The sequence below is a fragment of the Mercenaria mercenaria genome, chromosome 1 (assembly GCF_021730395.1).
Source record: "Mercenaria mercenaria strain notata chromosome 1, MADL_Memer_1, whole genome shotgun sequence".
In the NCBI taxonomy this organism is placed as follows: domain Eukaryota; kingdom Metazoa; phylum Mollusca; class Bivalvia; order Venerida; family Veneridae; genus Mercenaria; species Mercenaria mercenaria.
This window is the reverse complement of record NC_069361.1, coordinates 76,721,376-76,741,323: the sequence shown is the minus strand read 5'-3', so window position 1 is coordinate 76,741,323 and position 19,948 is coordinate 76,721,376. Positions and strand designations below refer to the sequence as shown.

Genomic DNA, 19,948 nt, shown 5'->3' with positions numbered 1-19,948 from the left:
TTGTTGTTTTTTTTTCAAAACAGACTAATCTTTAAATAGCCCAAGGAATCCACTGGATTTAGGTCTGCATCTTGGCCTTCGAGTTTGAAAGAACCTTGGTTTATAAAAATTCAAATTTGCAGCCAGGTTACGAAAACAACCTAGTCTTTTGTCAAAAACAAAATTGTGTTCATGGAGCTGGTGGGGAGTATGAACCAACTGCTGCATTGGAGAGACTGGTCTTGAGCCAAAGCACAAATAGCAACCACTTCGCAGCCTGGACTTGATAAACTGGAGAAACAGATTAACACAAATTGCTCAAGGTTACAAGATGGCCCTCCTGCTTATTGCAATAGGGAGAGTGCAGATCTACAGGTCTTGAGTTTGATACCAGGGCAAGGCATATGTTTTCTGTGATGATTTGATAAAAGACATTGTGTCTGAAATCAGTAACTGTTGTCCTTCCCCTCTGATTCATCTGGGGAAGCTTGCAGCTACTTGCAGAGAACAGGTGTGTAATGGTACAGAATCAAGGAAAGTGCTTAGGTTAACTGTCTGCCGTTATGAAACTGAAATACTGTTGAAAAACTGTGTTAAACCCAAAACAAACAAGATGAGCAAAATGTTGTTTCAAGCTATTCAAACATGAAAAATATATGGGAAATGGTGAAGGACCACATGTAAAGCTGTAGCTCAGACATTCCAGTAATTGAAGTTGAAGTGAGCAAGAATTTCACATCCTAAACTGGGCTTCAAGTCCAAACAGACAGGGTTAGTGACCTGGGCCCAGATGTTCGAAATTTCAACAGGTGATTAAGCTAACGGTTGTTATTTTTCAACATTTCCGAAAATTTAGAAATACAAATGAAAGAGTTAAGAATTTTGTACACAGGAAAATCTTTACAACACAATCAAAACACCATACTAGTGTTTCCCCCCCCCCCCCCCCCCCCCCCCCCCCCGCAAAGTCTACCCTGGGAAACTGTTTCTAAGTTGAACGGCATCTTGTGAGTGTTACGTTATTAGTGAAAGGAAGCCCAGTACCGGTTATTTTAAAACCAAGTTTGGGGACCAGTCTCGGAATGCAGCCTTACCATTGGTCGGTTTCAAATTTTTGCTCAGAAGCAACCAAGCAAATGCTAAATTCTGAGAGCCTTTCTTATTATCCTCAGACCCTAACTTAACTGACAGACAGTACAAGAAGGGTCATATACAATAACAAACCCTTAAGTCTTGTATAAGATTTTATTTCAGCACGTTGTACATGTGCATCTGTAAAATCCTTTCTTATGTAACAATTTCATCATGTGTATTTACAGTATATGTATAGGTATGTATGCGTCTAAAATAATTTTACAGTCAATGCTATACACCTGATTTACAACTTTACACAAGAAAAAACATGACCATTGGTTCCTGATAACACAACTTACAACACTACAATTCAAATGCACAATTATTATATTGATATCTTGTGAAGCGTAACAAAATTCATAATCCTCAAAAATAAGTAGTTAGCTCATTCTGCAATGAAATGGAAATGCGTATTTTTACAGCTTTGACAGAACTGAATTTTTTATATGAGTCGCACCATGAGAAAACCAACATAGTGCATTTGCGACCAGCATGGATCCAGACCAGCCTGCACATCCGCGCAGTCTGGTCAGGATCCATGCTGTTTGCTAACGGTTTCTCTAATTGCAATAGGCTTTGAAAGAGAACAGCAAGGATCCTGACCAGACTGTGCGAATGCGCAGGCTGGTCTGGATCCTTGCTGGTTGCAAATGTTGGTTTTCTCATGGCATGGCTCATATGTAATTAGGCCTCACTAAGTTTACAAGATATTCAGAGCTCTTCTTATAGTTTTTTTACTGTCATACACAAGTCCTAAGGTGATAGTGTTCAACCAGGTATCCAACTCAGATAATTTTATCTCGAGTAATTTCAGGTACCCCAAGTAAAACAATCAAATTTAACAATCAAATTTCTCTTAAGAAGAAAGATGGTTCAATGTCCTTATATTTCCTGGGTTTTTTTCTTTATCATAAGTCTTTCTTTGTAATAGAATTCCTTGCAGGTTTGTGAAACGGAATACAATGGGTGTTTCACATTTCATTAACTCTCATGAACAGAATCAAACCAAGTCTATTATTATCTTGCACAGTTGTGTTCTATGCTGTCCAAATGACCCTCTTATAATATTTATTCCTCAAATGACATTTATGACCTGAAGTACTTGGCCACAGTAGACCCTATTATGTCCACTCAAAGAAACTCACTGAATGTTTGTGAAACAATCAAGTTTCTCAGGTTGTTCTGGAAACAAACATCAAACCTACATCATAAATGACCCAAATTTGCATATTGTCGTATGAAATAAGCCCATCATTTGCATTTTTGTTTGATCAGAATCCCTCTAATAAATTGCCTATTTCTACATATTCAATGTTTAAACTTTATCCTGCTAAGTTTCTAAAATGGACTGATCCATCATGCAATTTCGGCAGTACCACTTCTTATTCAAAGAGGTGCTCACTGAAAATTTACTGACTGAACAGCGAACAGTGCAGACCATGATCAGACTGCGGACGTGCAGGCTGATCTCGGTCTGCACTGGTCCCAAAGGCAGAATCTTTTTCTGCCAGCAGGCTAAAGGTTAAACACGCATGGGTCATTATGTGTATTGCTTTACAATATTCCAACCTTAAATAACACAACTATATTGCAGAATGTATTTCCATTTTTAAGCTTTATGGTAATAAACTTACATTCCACATTCTTTTTTATTATCCTTAACATAAGACTTTTCACTTTTATACTTCACTCCTGTTAAAACTACTGTAGAACAAGGCAGTCTGAAAGACAGCTAAATCCCCCGCCACTGCTATGGATAGTGAAAGGGTAAAACCTTTGATTTTAGCTGTGACCTTGACCTTGAGCTGACATGGCTGACTCATGAATTCTGCACAACGTCTTGATGAGGTGATCATTTGACCAAAGTTTCATGAAAATCCTTCAAGGGGTTTAGGAGATACAGAGCTGAAACCTTTGACCTTCAGTTGTGACCTTGACCTTGAGTTGACATGGCTGACTCATGAGTTCTTGATGAGGTGATCATTTGACCCAAGTTGGATGAAAATCCTTCAAGGGGTTAAGGAGATACAGAGTGGACACCAAATGGAAGGCTCAAACCTTTGACCTTCAGTTGTGACCTTGACCTTGAGCCGACATGGCTGACTCATAAGTTCTGCACATCGCCTTGATGAGGTGATCGTTTGACCCAAGTTTGATGAAAATCCTTCAAGGAGTTTAGGAGATATAGAGCGGACACAAAATGGAAGGTTCAAACCTTTGACCCTAAGTTGTGACCTTGACCTTGAGCCGGCATGACTGACTCATGGGTTCTGCACATCGTCTTGATGAGGTGATCATTTGACCCAAGTTTTATAAAATTCCTTCAAGGGGTTTAAGAGATATAGAGCGGACACAAAATGGAAGGCTCAAACCTTTGACCTTGAGTTGTGACCTTGACCTTGAGCCGGCATGACTCATGGGTTCTGCACATCGTCTTGATGAGGTGATCATTTGACCCAAGTTTTATAAAATTCCTTCAAGGGGTTTAGGAGATATAGAGCGGACACAAAATGGCAGGCTCAAACCTTTGACCTCGAGTTGTGACCTTGACCTTGAACCGACAAGGCTGACTCATGGGTTCTGCACATCGTCTTGATGAGGTGATCATTTGACCCAAGTTTCATGAAAATCCTTCAAGGGGTTTAGGAGATATGGACCGGACACGATTTTGTTACGGACGGAAGGACGGACGGAAGGACGGACGCAGACCATTCTTATAATCCCTCCGCCACGGCGGGGGATTAATAAACTTTTCTAATCAAGTTCTAATACATGACTTGCCTTAGAGATTCTTTCATAACGAATTGTGCTCTTAATGAAACTTTTACGGTAATCAAATCAGTAAACCTTTGACCAATGGCACTTTTACTACTTTTTCCATTAATTACAACTAAACCAACTATACTTATTAAAAACACAAAAAAACTACATTTTTTTCTTCATACTAGTACCAACAAAATAAAATAATTTTACTTGCACTGTTACATTTAAAACAAAAATTCCTAGGCTTTATTACAACATTTGAAAACCACATTATAAAAGATGACAACGTCCGACTTAATATAGTAACTCTGAATTAACATTTCTGCAAAAACTTATTAACTTACCAGTACATAAAATATCAATGAATACCCTTTAAATGGTTCCAAAAATGAAAAAAACATCCTTGAACAGTTTACCGGTAGTTACAATTTAAAGAGCTATGTAACATAAACTACATTTTAGTGTCTTTAAGCGGCAGTGTGATTACACATAGCTACACTGAAACAAACAGGACATGCATTCATCAACTTGCAAAATTTTAACATAATTAAAGCACCAAATATTCACTTTGCCTCATCTTTGTTTAAATTTTTTATTTCTAGAATTCAGTTTTTAGTTTTTGAAATCTGCAGCTTAAGGAGACATACTTTTTCAAAGTTTCATTGCAACTTGTGCTTATTAAACAATAACTTAGCAAAGAGAACAATTAGCTGTTTAAACACTATTCAGATAAAGGCCCTAGTTCATTAGTTGTACACTCACACAATGGTAAACTAAAGGGGCATATATTTCACAATTATTCTTTCCCAATCTGTGCTCTAGTCTTTCAGCAAATCAATTGATGAGTTATCCTATTATATATTCTACTCATATGATCAAATGACTACAAACAAAATACAAGCTGGGAAATGAACTTAAATTCAGGCCGAGACAAATACACTGTAGACATCTTTGTTGTTTTATTATGAAATACTGTGAAATCATTAATAATCGTGGGGAACTTATTTTCGTGGATTTCGTGGTTGAGCCAACATCGAAATTTAATCCCAACGAACAAGTAAAATTCCTATTCAATTTATGTTCAAAATTTCGCGATCCACGAATTATATCCCCATGAAATTTCTGTTTTGACAAAAACCACAAAATTTCATGCCCACGAAATTAAATGATTTCACAGTACTGTCAAATCATAAATATTCATGAGGGCCTTTCATGCTTGACTCAAGTAAACTTCCCATTCATGTTATGTTCAAAAGATGACATCCACAAATTCAAACCATCAAAGGACAAGCTGTTTCGGTAAAAATGCCAAATTGTGTCCCCAAGAAACTGAATGATTCCACAAAATTGTTCATTAGACTTAGTAAATTGGCAGAACCATTAATTAGGGTATTAAGAAACATAGTAATAGAAACCTGCAGAGTTTTATCAGTTTCTTCATTAAAATAAGTAAGATATTAAGATAAAATCTTATGCCTTTGAGGCAACTTAGTGATACATATTCACAATATTTTATCAGAGTTCATGTCAAAAGTTTCTGTTTACTTTGTGTAATAAAAAAACAAATTACATATGAAAGAAATGAATTTTACGTTTCAGTATGTCATTGTAACAACCCTAGCTTAAATTCTAAAGCAAAACGATGAAGAGCACGAGATCTAGGCAAACTTAACAATTAACATTCAACATTGCATATCAGTTAAAACATTAGAAACATTGAGCCATTTGTAACCAAGAACAACCACATTATTCTTTCTTCATCTGAAAATTCTTTAAACTTTAATTTAAAGGTCTAACATAATAAAACTGAGATAGGAGACCATTCTAAAAACTCCAGGCTCTGATTGGTTGACTCCAAGCTCAATATTGAAATTGACCAATCAGAAAGCTGCATTCTCTGACTGGACTCCTGATTGAAACAGGTCTATAATTAGATCCGATGTTAAAAAATTTGACAGGCTGTAATAATTACAAGTGTCACTCACATCTCATTTTACTCTGGCTGTCCGTAAAAATGATGCTGATCAACTTGCGTGACAAAACATTGGTACACAATTCCAGATGTTGACTTCTTATCTTAATTTGTTACATACACCAGTTCGAACTTACTCTATACTAGAAGCAAGCTAACATGTAGAAAAAGTAGGTCAGTTGGCAGTTAGAAATATAATGTCATGTATAAGATGTACTTTTAAGTATAAAACAGAACAACTGCTAAAACTAGATGTTGGAAACCTTCATTAAAATGATATATGAATACCTGGCATTCAGAAATTTCAAGAGAAAAACTGGATTCAAATATTTGTTACAGTCTAACTAGCATATTGATTTTGTACATCATTTTAAAAGCAACTCGAGACAATGCTTGTGTACTTTATGAGGAAATGTTGCAAAAATCATCTAACATTTTATACAGATTTTCTTCCAGGAAATGTATTTTTGTTTGAAATTCTGGTTGAAATGTTTACAGAAATACTGCTTTAATAGACAGATTGAAGCTTCTATACTTCCATTTAGGCATGTGTGTATGGGCAAATTAGCTGAAATTCAGACATTGTCTTGAATCAAATTTGTTTTTAGAACGCTGCATTGGAGCAAAAGAATTAAAAACACAACGGCCATATTGCTACAAAAATTTATTCTCATTTTAACAGATGAGGCATATAAAGAATTTCCTTTTTACTGAATATCATTCCAAATATCCACACAAGCTTCAGGCAAACAATCTCATTCATATCATTTTTAATTAGCCTCAGTGATCGACAACACATGCATGCAGATGTAAAACCACACCCAGAAACAAAGACATCAAAAGTAAATAAACCACACAACAAAAGCTGTTTCTAAAACATGTATGCCCCCCAAAAACCGCTCGTCACGTTTTCAGTCCCCGAGGTCACTATGTCCTTGACTTTTGACATCCTGACTCCCAATATAATACAGGTCATGACCTGAACATTAACAATCATCCTATGAAATTTACAGACTGCAATTATTGATATGAAACCCTGTTCAGTCTCAAGACCACTAAGACCTCTGACCTACTGACCCCAAAGAACAACTTGGGTCATCTACTGAAACAATCAATCATACTAAGCAGAAAACATTTGAGCCGCACCATGAGAAAACCAACATAGTAGCTTGGCGACCAGCATGGATCCAGACCAGCCTGCGCATCCGCGAACAGCAGGGATCCTGACCAATCTGCGCAGATGCGCAGACTGGTCTGGATCCATGCTGATCGCCAAGCCACTATGCTGGTTTTCTCATGGCGCAGCTTATTTTCAGTGTCCTTGATCTATGACCTACTGACTCCTAAAACAATAAGGGTAATTTACTGACCACAGGCAATCATCCTACGAAGTTGAGACAACTGTGACCAGAACACTACTTACTGGGATGAGTTTTCAGTCTCCAGGTCATGTGACTTTGTCCTTTTACTTATTAACCCCAAAAGCAACAGAGGTCATTCTATGAAGTTTGATGACTGAAGGACAAAGAGTTCTCAAGTTACTGTGTGGAAACTGTTTTCTGTCTCAAGGTCACTGTTATCTTTAACTTTGACCCTCCACCACCCCCGCCCACCCCCACCACACACACACCCAAATCATCCAATAACCAAAGGCATCTGAGAGACCAAGCATTCTCTAGTTACTGACTAGAAACCAAATGGTCTACATTACGAAGGACCAGCCAACAATGAGCAAAACAGTACACCTCCTCTTCTGTAAAGGGGTGGCATAAAAATTAATGTTCCAGAAAATGATGGTGTTAAAGCAGCAAAAGTGCTCCATTAAAAATGAGCTTGGAACATGTAACTCAAATTTCAATATTTGTTTGTATATTTAGCTTTTTTTACAGGAAAATGGTCTTTTGTTAGGGAATGTGTAAATAAATTAATACTAAAAGATAAGACCTATATCTAGAAAGCATCTAAATGTTAAAATAAGAAATGTGAATTGTCATGTTAAAAAGTCCCATCTGGCAAAATGCCTTTTGTTGGGAAACAAGGTTTAAAATGACATCAAAAATAACGACTTTTCTCCTTTCAGGAAACATCACCAACTGATATATGCTGCTTTCTCCTTGATTCGAGCCTCTTAGATCGTTTAGGGTTGTGCATATTTTTGTAAACCTGTTCAATTAAATAATTTTTGTTTTTAGTTACAAAAATATTTGCATTTAACAATGGGAAATAAGAATTACACTTTTATCATCTTTTATATGTATTTTTTTGCACAAGACTGAAGGAGGTCAAACTCCGCATCATTTTAAAACTTTCTCATCGATTCGAGCCCTTTGTTTGGAAGGTCATTAAGTGTTAATGTTTGCATATTTTATTTCCATAAAGCAAATTTCTATCAAGATTGACTTCTTGTTCACTCGTTACAACAGTCGAAATATGCTCAGGATGCTTTTAATTTGAAATTTGGGCTCACAATATTACCCACTATGTAATTACCTTTACAAATAAGCAATTTTTGATGCAAAATATTAAAACAGGTATTTACTCATTTTTTCAGTGGTTTCATGACTAACATTTTCCAAGGCATTTTAAAATGTGAATGACACAAGTTTCTAATGGAAGAACATGCTACATGAGCATGAATTTTACTAAAACACAAGGGCTCGAATCGATGAGAAAGCTCGAATCGACGAGAAACAGGCATAAATCTTGTATCACACATAATATTACACAGTGAAAAGAAATCTTTTTTTTTTTTAATGAGCTAGGAGTACATCTCGACCAGAAAGTTCCATTTAGAATGACCATTCACTTAAATATCTCAAAAGCTTCTCTACAAATACAAAATATACTGAAAAACACAAGACATACTTTATAAGTGCTTCCATAACTTTATGAATGAAAATTAAAAACACTTTTTTAAGGCTAACCAATAAACTGCAGTAAAACTCAGATATAGTTAACTCTGATACAGCCAAAACTCGGATAAAAGGAACAACCATTTCATTACACGAACTTCCGCCTTCATTTAAAAATCTTTGGATACAGAGAACTTGGTTATATATACATATAGTGCAAATTTCTTCCTTTATTATTTCATCAATAATTTAATGCCCAAACATGTATATTATTGAATTAGCTTTCTAGCTTTCTTTTAAAATCTTTAAAAAAAAAGAAAAAGAAACCTAAATATAATATTTTTCTTAGACAAGTAGCAGAGTTTATTTTTGTTACATAAATTACACAACTTTCAATTTTTCTGACCAGAGAAAAGCAAAGTCCTCATTTGAGAACATCAACAAATAATTTAATGGAAACAGTTTTACGACAGACTATTTTTAATTTCAAATCTGATCCAAATTTGTCTGTAACAATATATGATTCCACCACACATTTAACAAACCGGTACATTCCTTTGTCCATACATAACTAATTATTATTATATGGATACTCAAACCCTGATTACACCTAACAAATTCAAAATTTCCCCACAAATCCGCTATATCCGAGTTTTACTGTATTCTGTTTCCCGTAATTTCCAAATTGCACTTTAACAAGAAATACATCATAGAATACGTGGTAAATATCATATGGGTGAGGAAAACTGTTCTAGCTTTAAACATCTATTCAATCTTACACGAAAATTTTTCATTCAACACTTGTTTTGATTTAATATACAAATACACTAAACAAAACAAGTTCATTCTACACGCACAGGTAAATGTCGCTATAAAAACATAATGTTACCTTTAAACATTACGTTACCATTAAACATTACATTACAATTAAACGTAACATCACTTCTATGGAATTTGCAAAACTGAATAAAAGTGATGTTACTCACAAGTATAAAAATATTCACAAATGATGAACAACTAAATTGCAAAAAATGTCAAAAACAAACCATAATCTTGTGCAAAGCGGAAGTTAAAACAAAAACTTAAGGGTAAAATATCTTGTATTAACATCAATATAAATTAAAAAGTCAATTCTAAGAAGACAAAATAAATAATCTGAGCTGCTATCAAATACATGGAGCACGAGAGATAATACTTCCATGATTATGCACATCCAATTTCATTATAATAATAAACTATATAATAACTATATACATGTCTATATACTGGATGGGCAAAAATATTGTAAAACTATGCACATGCCTAATACAGGTTCTGGATGTACTACCCATCTATACTAAAAACAAATACTAGAGATGCTTTTGAGATAAGCGCATGTCTCCCACAACTGCCTTGTTTGTCTGCTGGATTGTTCAGACGAATGGTTCCTATCAAAAATGTCTGTTTTGTCTAGATGGTCTAGACGAGTGGATCCAATCAGTAATTCAAGGGTCATAATTCAAGAGTGCCTGGGCGGATTTGGCTAGTAATCGAACTTGGCTGAGGTCTTATGGTCAAAAACATTTTGTTCAAGTTTGGTGAAGATCGGATGAGAAATGTTTGACTTAAGAGTGCGGACAAGGTTTGTGACAGACAGACAGACACACAGACAGACAGGAGTAAATCGATATGTCTCCCACACCACTGTGTGGTGGAAGACATAATTACCAGAAATTATTGTGCTTTTACTGAATAACCAACACTAAACCTCCATCACAGAGGCTTTGCTTTTTTTTTTTACAAAAATGGAAAAACCAGAGTTCTTATAGCACAAAAATGATTTTCTTCACATACAAATATCTAGGCATCTTCAGTCACCAGATGTTTTGACTGCAATTAGTATATATCTTAATATCTGGTTTCTAGTACACACAAAAGTTTAATTAGTACAAAATTTGAATATGCATTTAAAGATTATTTTTGTCACATGAATTGGACTTTTTTCCCCTAAGACTTCTAAATCTCTACATTCTAGGTAGGTTGGGACTACAGAGTGATAACCTGAATTGGTTCTATACATATATTAGTATATCTAACCCAGTCTACGAAAAACAAGCAAAACTGTTAACGTATTTTTATTGGTGGAGTGGGAGGGGAGGAGGGGTCTACATTCTTTTACATTGTGCATTAACTTCTTAAATAAATCAATTTTTATATATTGTATTCAATTCTACTGATACAAACTTTTCTTCAAAAATGTCAATCAAAATATTTTATCTGTAAAAAGTGCTTACGTATCAAAACAAGCATGGGAGTATCTAGCCTGTGTAAAATCTAAACAACTGTTCATTCTGTACAACTGAATATAAAACAATGATGAAAATGAGATACGTCCTTATGACCTATACATATAAGCAGGCAAAACAAGGTACACATGTTTATTTACAAGCTCCTTAGTTATGGTGTAATGAAAACATCTCCTATCAACCATTTAATTATCAGTATAATACACGCTGATCACTTTTTTCTGTACAGTTTGTTGATTACCTGATTTGTACACTAAAACATTCACACCTTCCAGTCAATACAAACAGCTTCTGTGATGTTTTAAAAATGGAAATGTCTGTTTAAACAGTTAACAAGTAACAACAATGGTTAAAATGTGGATGGTTATACTAGCCCACTCATTATCATATACACCTCGCCAGAATTATCATACTTGAAAATTATCATATAATGCCTGCCATAATCATAGTATGTCTTATCGTCTATGCATTAACAGTTAATTGGCAATTTGTAAAAATTTGTTATAAACATAAACATACTTTTTGCCACTTTGTTAAAATATATATTTTTCACTGATCAGACTGTCTTTCTTGTATGAGATTTTTTACAGTATGTAGTTATCATTTGCACGTATAAATTCAGGGATAACAGATATCTTTAGCATTATTTTATGTAATACAGAGTACCAATTATCCAATGTATAAAAGATGACAATTATCAAAGGTACTGGTGATATCAATTATCCTAGGTACTAATATTAACAATTACACAATGTATTTGAAATTACAATTGTCCCATGAACAGGTGATAACAATTATCCTATGTACTGGTGATAACAATTATCCTATGTACTGGTGATAACAATTATCCTATGTACAGTTGATAACAATTTTCCAATGCACTGATAACAATTTTTCTATGTACTGGAGATACTAATTATCCTATGTATTGGTTATAACAATTATCCAAATTATTGGAGATAACAATTATCGAAAGTACTGGTGATAAACTTTATATAAGTACTGGTAATAACAATTTTTGGAGTACTTATGTACCGAAGATGACATTATCATATATATCAAATAACAATCCTCATTATGTAGTAGTGGTATTTTTGTCCTAAGTACCGGTACTGGAAATATAAATTATCATATGCGGTGGATAGAAAAATTACCTCATGTACTGGTAATATATATACAAATTATTCTATTTGTATGAACAAAGATTATTAACTTAGTAGAAATTTAAATCTGTTATATTTATGAACGAACTTTTATATCTAAATGACTTAAGGATAACATGGTGTAATAGGGCTCAATTTCACCAAAAGCTACATAAAACTTGATAATTTAAGCTTTAAAAGTGTCAAACGATAGAAATAAGGTGCATATTGACAAGTTATATAGTGACAGAATTTCTCAAAAAAATCCTTTAGATTACCCCCCCCCCCCCCACCCCCCCGATAATTTTGGTCTTTCATGAGTTATCTCCCCTGAAAACTAGAAAAAAATGATTTTCTCCTTTTCCCTACGGGGAATTTTAGATTTCTTTTTGATATTTGTATCAGAATCATATAATGCAGCTTTCTACCGCAACTATTTCTTGAAACTCAAGTTCAGATTCTCATAATCAAAGAAATTATCTATTTCCCATAGGCATCAATGTTAACTTCAATACCGATTATCTCCCCAAAAAATGATAAAATTTGAAAAATCTCTCGGTGAAAAGATTTTAATTTTGAATGTCTTTAAAGTGACCAAATTTCATTTAAATATTACCATCCAGTTACAAGATATGAAATATGGCTATTACACCATGTTATCCTTAATTCAAACCGCATTCAAAAATTTGTTAACATATACACCTTCTAGACTCACATACTTAATTTATACACGTCTCTACACAACCAGTTATACCTGAATTTTACCGACATTGAACCAATATGCCAGCAGTTATGATTTTACATTGCCACCTTAAAAAATTATCCACAACTTCCATATAATTCTACCTTCAGAAATAAATTTCTTTAACGAAACTGACGAGAAAAAAAACAAACCAACTTCCGATAATATCTATACTTATTATACCAGATTCCCATTTGATCAGTTTGTGTGCCCTAACACTCAGTCCGCAGCTATTCAATATTTAACAAGTAACAACAAGGTTATCACGTTCTCTGATTATGGTAAAATTTTTTTTTTTCCATTTAAAACCTATATACACAAATTCACTGTGCACAATTACATTATGTCACTAGAATTTGATGCTACATAAACATTACACTATATTATATCACAGCTAAATAGGTTTATACAACAGCGTGGTTACGTATTTTTTACGAAATCTGTGTGTTGCACTTAATACCATTACCCCATCCTGGAAAAGAAGATAAAAGAATCAATTAAAAATATATTTATTACTAAAAGCACTTGTTTGCATATAAACATCCCATACATATAAGCAAAAGAAAACTTTATGTCTAATACAGTGCAAGTACAGTATTTTCAGTATCTTACGTTATTTTCATTCTGTTAAAGTGTGAAGTAATAAGAGTTTTTTTGTCTTTTTATTTTTTGCTATTTAAGCCAGATGACTTTTTCATGTAAATGAATTGTTGAATCTGAAATCAACAATATTTAAATAAGTAAATTTTGAATCACAGTTACTTTGGGATTCGATAGACAACTCACTTATTTTTGTGTTGTTAAGAATTCACCCTCGGAATTGTTTATACGTTAATTTGGAGAATTTTGATACCATTTGTTGCTGTGATTGCGAATACTGGCGAAAATAAATTTTTTGTTAAAATACCCTGTTCTACAGGTCGCAACAAACTTTTCTAACAAGAGGGTCATGATGACCCTAGATACCTGAGTAATATGAGTTACATGTATCAAATGTCAAACTGATACTAAAATATTAAGTAAAAGTAGGTCAGTAAGTCAAATTCACGGTCACTGAAAGTCAGTTTTAAGATCGGTGTGCAAAACTGTACATGTCATCCAAATTTCAAGGCTGTATCTTAAAAACAAGAAAGTAGGTCAGTAGGTCAATGGATCTGACAGATTCATCATGGAATCCAAGGTTTATTGTTGTTGAAGATATTTTGCAAGTTTGCATCAAATCAAACCATAAATGAAGTCTCTATATAACTGCAAAAGCCGAAATAGCAAATACTGGCCCTTTAAGGGGCCATAACGCTGGAACCCATGATGGGATCTGACCAGTTTTTGAAAGGAACTGAGATATTATGCCAATACAAGTTGTGTGCAATTTTGATAAAAGCTGATTGCAAAATGTGGTCTCTTATCATGTTCACAAGCCAAAAATATTTCATTTTGGCGCTTTAAGGGGCCATAACCCTGGAACCCATGATGGGATCTGGCAAGTTTTCAAAAGAAACTGAGATATTATGTCAATACAAGCTGTGTGCAAGTTTAATTAAAGTTGATTGCAAAATATGGTCTCTATTTTGGCCCTTTAAGGGGCTATAACTCTGGAATCCATGATGGGATCTGGTCAGTTTTCGAAAGGAACCAAGATATTATGCCAATACAAGTTGTTTGCAAGTTTAATTAAAAGTTGATTGCAAAATGTGGTCTCTATCGTGTTCAAAAGACAAAAAAAAGCAAATTTTGGCCCTTTAAGGGGCCATAACTCTGGAAGCTATAATGGGATCTGGCCATTTTTTCGGAAGGAACCAGAGATATTATGCCAATACAAGTTGTGTGCAAGTTTGATTAAAACTGATTGCAAAATGTGGTCTCTATCGTGTTCACAAGAAATTGTGGACAGACGACCACCGGACGTCAATCACAAAAAAAGCTTATATTAACACATCACAAAATGCTTCCATAAATAGTTCTAAAAATGTTATGTACATGTTACATGCATTACCTTGATTGAAAGCGCATACAAATGATTTAACATCACATGATTTGGTTCCGGTAACAATGTGGGTTCGCACTGAAAAATAGAAATGATAATCAAGACAAAGAGAAAATCTATTACATTAACAATAAAATCAAATTTAGTCCATTTTTCAGAGATATGACTAAGGCACGAAAGGATAAAATGCCATTTTTCAACAGTATTTCATATAGTTGTAAGTCAACTCACAGGATGTCACTTATTTTCATTCATAAATAATTGACTTTAAACAAAATGTCTAAGGAAAGAGCATTGCTGCTTGATTAATTTAACATGCATGAAATTTATAGGTCAGGGCCCATCTCCTTCATCTCTTGGAAAGTTTGGGTACTGAAGAAAGGAAAATAGACACTCGCGTATACCTACACGTAAAAATAAACATTGGCAAGGTCAAAGAAAATTTGATCAATATGATTCCTATGCACAAACTTAAGTTATTAACCTTCAGAAGTAGACTTTACAAGTGCATTTTGAACATATAAAACAAAACTGTAGAAATCACAATGTACTGAATGTCTATAAATGTCATACAAGTCCTCCAATAAAGAAACAAATTCTATGTGTGCTGTGGCTAGACAACTTACATGTGCTGGTGTATCTTTATTTAGTATAACTTGGAGTAAGTGTGGAGGTAGTATTGGAGGACCACTCTGTTTTTCTCCAGGTCGCCTCACTGGGATTTCCTGTGCGTAATCACCTGGCGGCGACCCCGATAACTCTGTCGCTGCAAAACAAAACACACACCGATAAACCAAGCTCTCATATAGCACATTTTTACTATAGAATCAAAGTATTTAGTAATAAAATCTGACACTAAAAATGAACATTTTTGTTCACAAATTGACTGCGCGTTAATTAGGCTAAATTGTAGGATATTCTTTAAATAATAATAGAAATGCAGCAACTTCCTTTAAATTAAAAACGCATTTAATAAGAACTTTAAATTCTTTGAAAACAAAACAAATTTGGGTCCTATATTAATGCCAACAACTCCAATGATTTTCCAAGTAATACCCCCATCACACCAAGCTCGTTTTCAGTACGTTCTAAAAAATGTAGCCGAACGGGCTCAAACTGTGTGGCAACGGAACAAACTTAGAAGCGACGTTCTACAGTCTGTCTAAAAACTTTATGGACTGGCTCGGACGGGGTTGAACGGGAATGGTGCTCCAGAACTTTGAGCCTACTCAAAAATTTCTGCCGATCATTCCGTCCTACAGTTAGACGGACTGGCAACGTATTTAAAACGAGGACACACTAAGAACTGAACCGCCGTACTTCGATCGTACTAGAGACGTGGTATGACGAAATGCGATGGGGCGTCAATTTAAGTTTTGTGTGCATCCGACCGGATCCGTTTGTAGCTCGTTTTATCCGTTCACAGAAAGATTTAACTCGACCGCATTACATCCTTCGTGCGTCGTTATTCCGTCTGAATATGATCAAAATAGAATACTAAGTTTGCAATACGTTTCTAAACAATTCTCAGAGTTTGCAATACGTTCTCAGTACGCTCTGCACGTTTTTAGTACGTTTATTCACAGTTCCTACAACGTCGATCCCGTCTGCAGTACAATTACACAAGTTAGGGTATAAATACATGCCGTTGCCGTACAGGTTCAAGATTTGGACATAAGGTTGTCATGGTAATTTTCCAAATGTATTTGGTAAAATTATAAAACGTTTTATTAAAAAGGTTACGACCCAACTGTTTTGAGACATACCGCATGTTTAGTACTAAGTTCAACCCGTTTACATTTGGACACTACACTTCCCTCTTTGATTGTGTCTGACGGATGAGGGGGAGGACTCTATAAGCAGTTTCTAAATCCTACCAGGACTGAACTGTTTTGATATCTGTCTTCTGGCCTGTTTCGTCGGGCCCTTAAGGGTTTTTCTCTTGTTGCTCTGTCTTCTGAAAAGGCATTGAGTACATACGTTTTTGGTTCTAAAGGTTTGCTTTTTATATATTTATACACAAGCATTTTTGTGTTTTACATGCCATGCCTTTTTGTTTCCATTACGTGTGTTAGAGATTCACCTGGAGGGGATTACTTTTATTTACACTGTCCCGTGTCTTTGGAACATGGTGGGGGTAGGAGTGAAGTTGGGTGCGCACCATAAACCGGTTTAAGCTCCCCAGTGGTGTTTTTGCCACTGACCGTTCCAAGGCGGTGCCCCACTGTGCTCCTTTGTTCGTTTTGTCCTCATGTGTTGGCTTTGTGTGTGTGCGCGTGTACGTGTGTGTATGTGTTTGTGGTGTGCACGTCTGCGTGCTGTAGGTTTCGTTTTGGGGAGGCTGCGATTTTGGTACGTCGCATTCCCTGTTTGATATTTGTCTTTGTTTTTTAGCCAAGTTTATGCCTTTGCTTCTTTCTTCTTTGGTTTCTTAATCGGTCCTCCTTCATCCTCGGACTTGGAGACAGAGTCGTCAAAAGGTGCAGGGAATAAATCACGACGCTCATCCTCTCGACTTTCACGTTCAGGGGCTGACTCAATAGACTCTGTATCGGCTTCTGTGAGACATTGGTCTTTTACAGCTTTAACACTTTACACACCGTCTCTGTTTGGCTTCACTTTTCTTTGTATTCATATTGATACTTGCCTATTGCTGCGGATTTGTTTGTGTCTTGAGAGGTTGAAGAGACAAACAAGAATGAGAACTGGGCGAAACGTGGTGGCTTTTAATACCCATCAGGCCAGAACATGATTGCAATTTACGTTCTGAACGTACTAGGGAGAGATGAGGACGTAATCAGAATGAGTTAAACTGTCTGTGAACGAGTTGGTCGAGTTAACAACTAGTTAGAACGTATTTCGACGTACTCGGAACGAAGTAGGACTAGTTACGAACTTCTTTAATCTGACTACAGACAGAATTGGACTGCCTACAAACGGTGTCCACATGAGGTGAACGGGCATTTTTTCCGAACTGAACTTACTGTAAAAGGACTTCCAACGGGATAAAGACGTGATGGACGTATCGAGAACTGTTTACGAACTAACTACGATCGCTTTATGGATATTTTCCGGCCAAAGACCAAACGTTCTAGCCAGATCGCAGCCCGTTTTACAATATTTTAGGACGGGTTGGGACTTTTTGAGAACTAGTTTGGTGTGATGGGGGCTTAAAGAAAAGGAAAATTTGACAATGAAACTTTTCAACCTCTTTCTCTCCCATTAACAACAAATTCAACCTCTGTGTCATTTATCTATCACATCCACACACTCCAAAATATACCTAAAATTTATATCTAACCTACATTTTTTCAGTCAGGCCTTGTCCCAGAATGAGACCAAATTCTTCAAAGGTCTGCATTTGATTTACGATAAAATATGCAGATACCAGGATTGCACTAGTATTGTTTATAATAAACTAGTATAAACCAGTTTTCAAATTCTGTGGGCAAATACCTTGGCTGCTTATGGTTACCCTTAATTTTACTTGTTAAACTATAAATCGGTTATAGATCACCTATTGACATTCTAATGAATAAAAATATGGCTTTCACTCTGATGTGCTCCGTTACTGCAAAACTTAATTTCAACAGAAGGTCAATAAATGATCTATTACATATACATATGATTCTACAAAATCTGTTTGATTGAACTTTGTTTTTTTTTTCATATTCTAACAAGAAAAAGAGCATAACTTTAAAGGCATTCAGGTTCGTGTTAATCTCAGATGACATTAGTTTTAACAATACGCTTTTAATTAACAAGCAATGTTAATTGCTTGGTAAGGTTTATAGCTTTTGTGACAGCTAAACTGTTAGTATTGAAGGGATTCACTGAGGTAAAGAAACACAAGAATCAAAAACTTTTAACCTTTGACCTTTACAGTTTACGAAGACTTTTGAAGAAATTCAAGAAGGTGCTTAGGACCATTATGCTCCTTTTAGGTTCCTCAAATTCTTCAACAGATGTGCCCCTTAATCTTAACCTTAAGTCCTTGACCTTTAACACACAATCTGAATTGTATCAGGGACATCATAGTTGTATCAAATTGAAAACACATCTAAAATCCATGGTGCATTTCAGCCGTTATAAAGTGGACACTATGCATGTTACCTGACATTCAGCTCAGTTATGACCTTGAACTTTACACAACAAATCTGGATGCTGAAATCTGCAGATACACTGAATCATAAATGTGGTGCATATTTTGTGATATATAATTATCAAGGATTAAAGAGAAATGGAGAAATTTCAAAAAACAAACAGCTTATCCAACCTTAAAATAATTACTCTGACATTCATTAATGACCTTGGCCTAAAACCATCCAGTCTAAATACTAGTCTGCGCACTGACATACTGAGCTTATGAAGTGAGAATTTTTCTCACGTTGCTTTAATACCAAAGTATTTAGTCAATATGATGCACAATTTAAACAAATCTGTTAGGAAATTCAGGACACTGTTAGTACATCAAGACCAAACAAGACCTCTGCAAAGAAGGGAAATATACACCTAAAGTTTTAAAGTGAAGGAGGAAGCAAAATATAAACAAAAACTTTGTGCGTTGGGGGTAATGGGGGGGGGGGGGGTTATGTGGCACTGGGTGGGGGTTGGAGCAGGTGTAGGATATTGTGCAGCAGCCGTGATGAGGTACTAAGGCACAAGAAATTAAAAGTGAAAAATAATTTTGGGGGAGGTGGCACTCGAGTTAATATGGGGGGTTGGGTTGGGAACAGTAAAGTGAATTATAATATTCTTAATGTTGATTAATCACTAACAACATATTCCAAGTTTCAACTCAATACCTTCAACAGTCCAAACATGAAATATAACGGACAGATTTGACCTTTGAGACTATTTTGTGATCTCAACATTTAACCTATCTATTTTATGTGCTTTGCATGTTTTCCCATCTAAACCTACTATATGCCAAAGGCAATACCTTGCATGGTTATTCAACTATGCTCCTGACACTAAATATTATGGATACATCTGACATTTGAGCCCAATTCATGACCTTGAACTTTGACCTACCAACTCAGTTCATGCACTCTGCACACCTTCTCATTCCCAATTACCTATATTCCAAGTTTTA

The 19,948-nt window shown here is 35.2% G+C and overlaps 1 protein-coding gene across 9 annotated transcripts in view; it reads right to left on the bottom strand.

The window, feature by feature from the left end:
* Positions 1-1,210: 1,210 nt before the first annotated feature.
* Positions 1,211-19,948, bottom strand: part of LOC123533430 (5'-AMP-activated protein kinase subunit beta-1-like) — a 47,225-nt gene continuing 28,487 nt past the window's right edge. For all 9 annotated transcript variants that reach the window (XM_045315077.2, XM_045315071.2, XM_045315104.2 and 6 more), the window contains 3 exons: positions 15,480-15,619; positions 14,863-14,931; positions 1,211-13,341 (listed from right to left, as the gene is read on the bottom strand). In XM_045315077.2, coding sequence (XP_045171012.1) covers positions 13,264-13,341; positions 14,863-14,931; positions 15,480-15,619 — 287 coding nt within the window. In that variant the 3' untranslated portion in view covers positions 1,211-13,263. The remainder of the gene's footprint in view (positions 13,342-14,862; positions 14,932-15,479; positions 15,620-19,948) is intronic.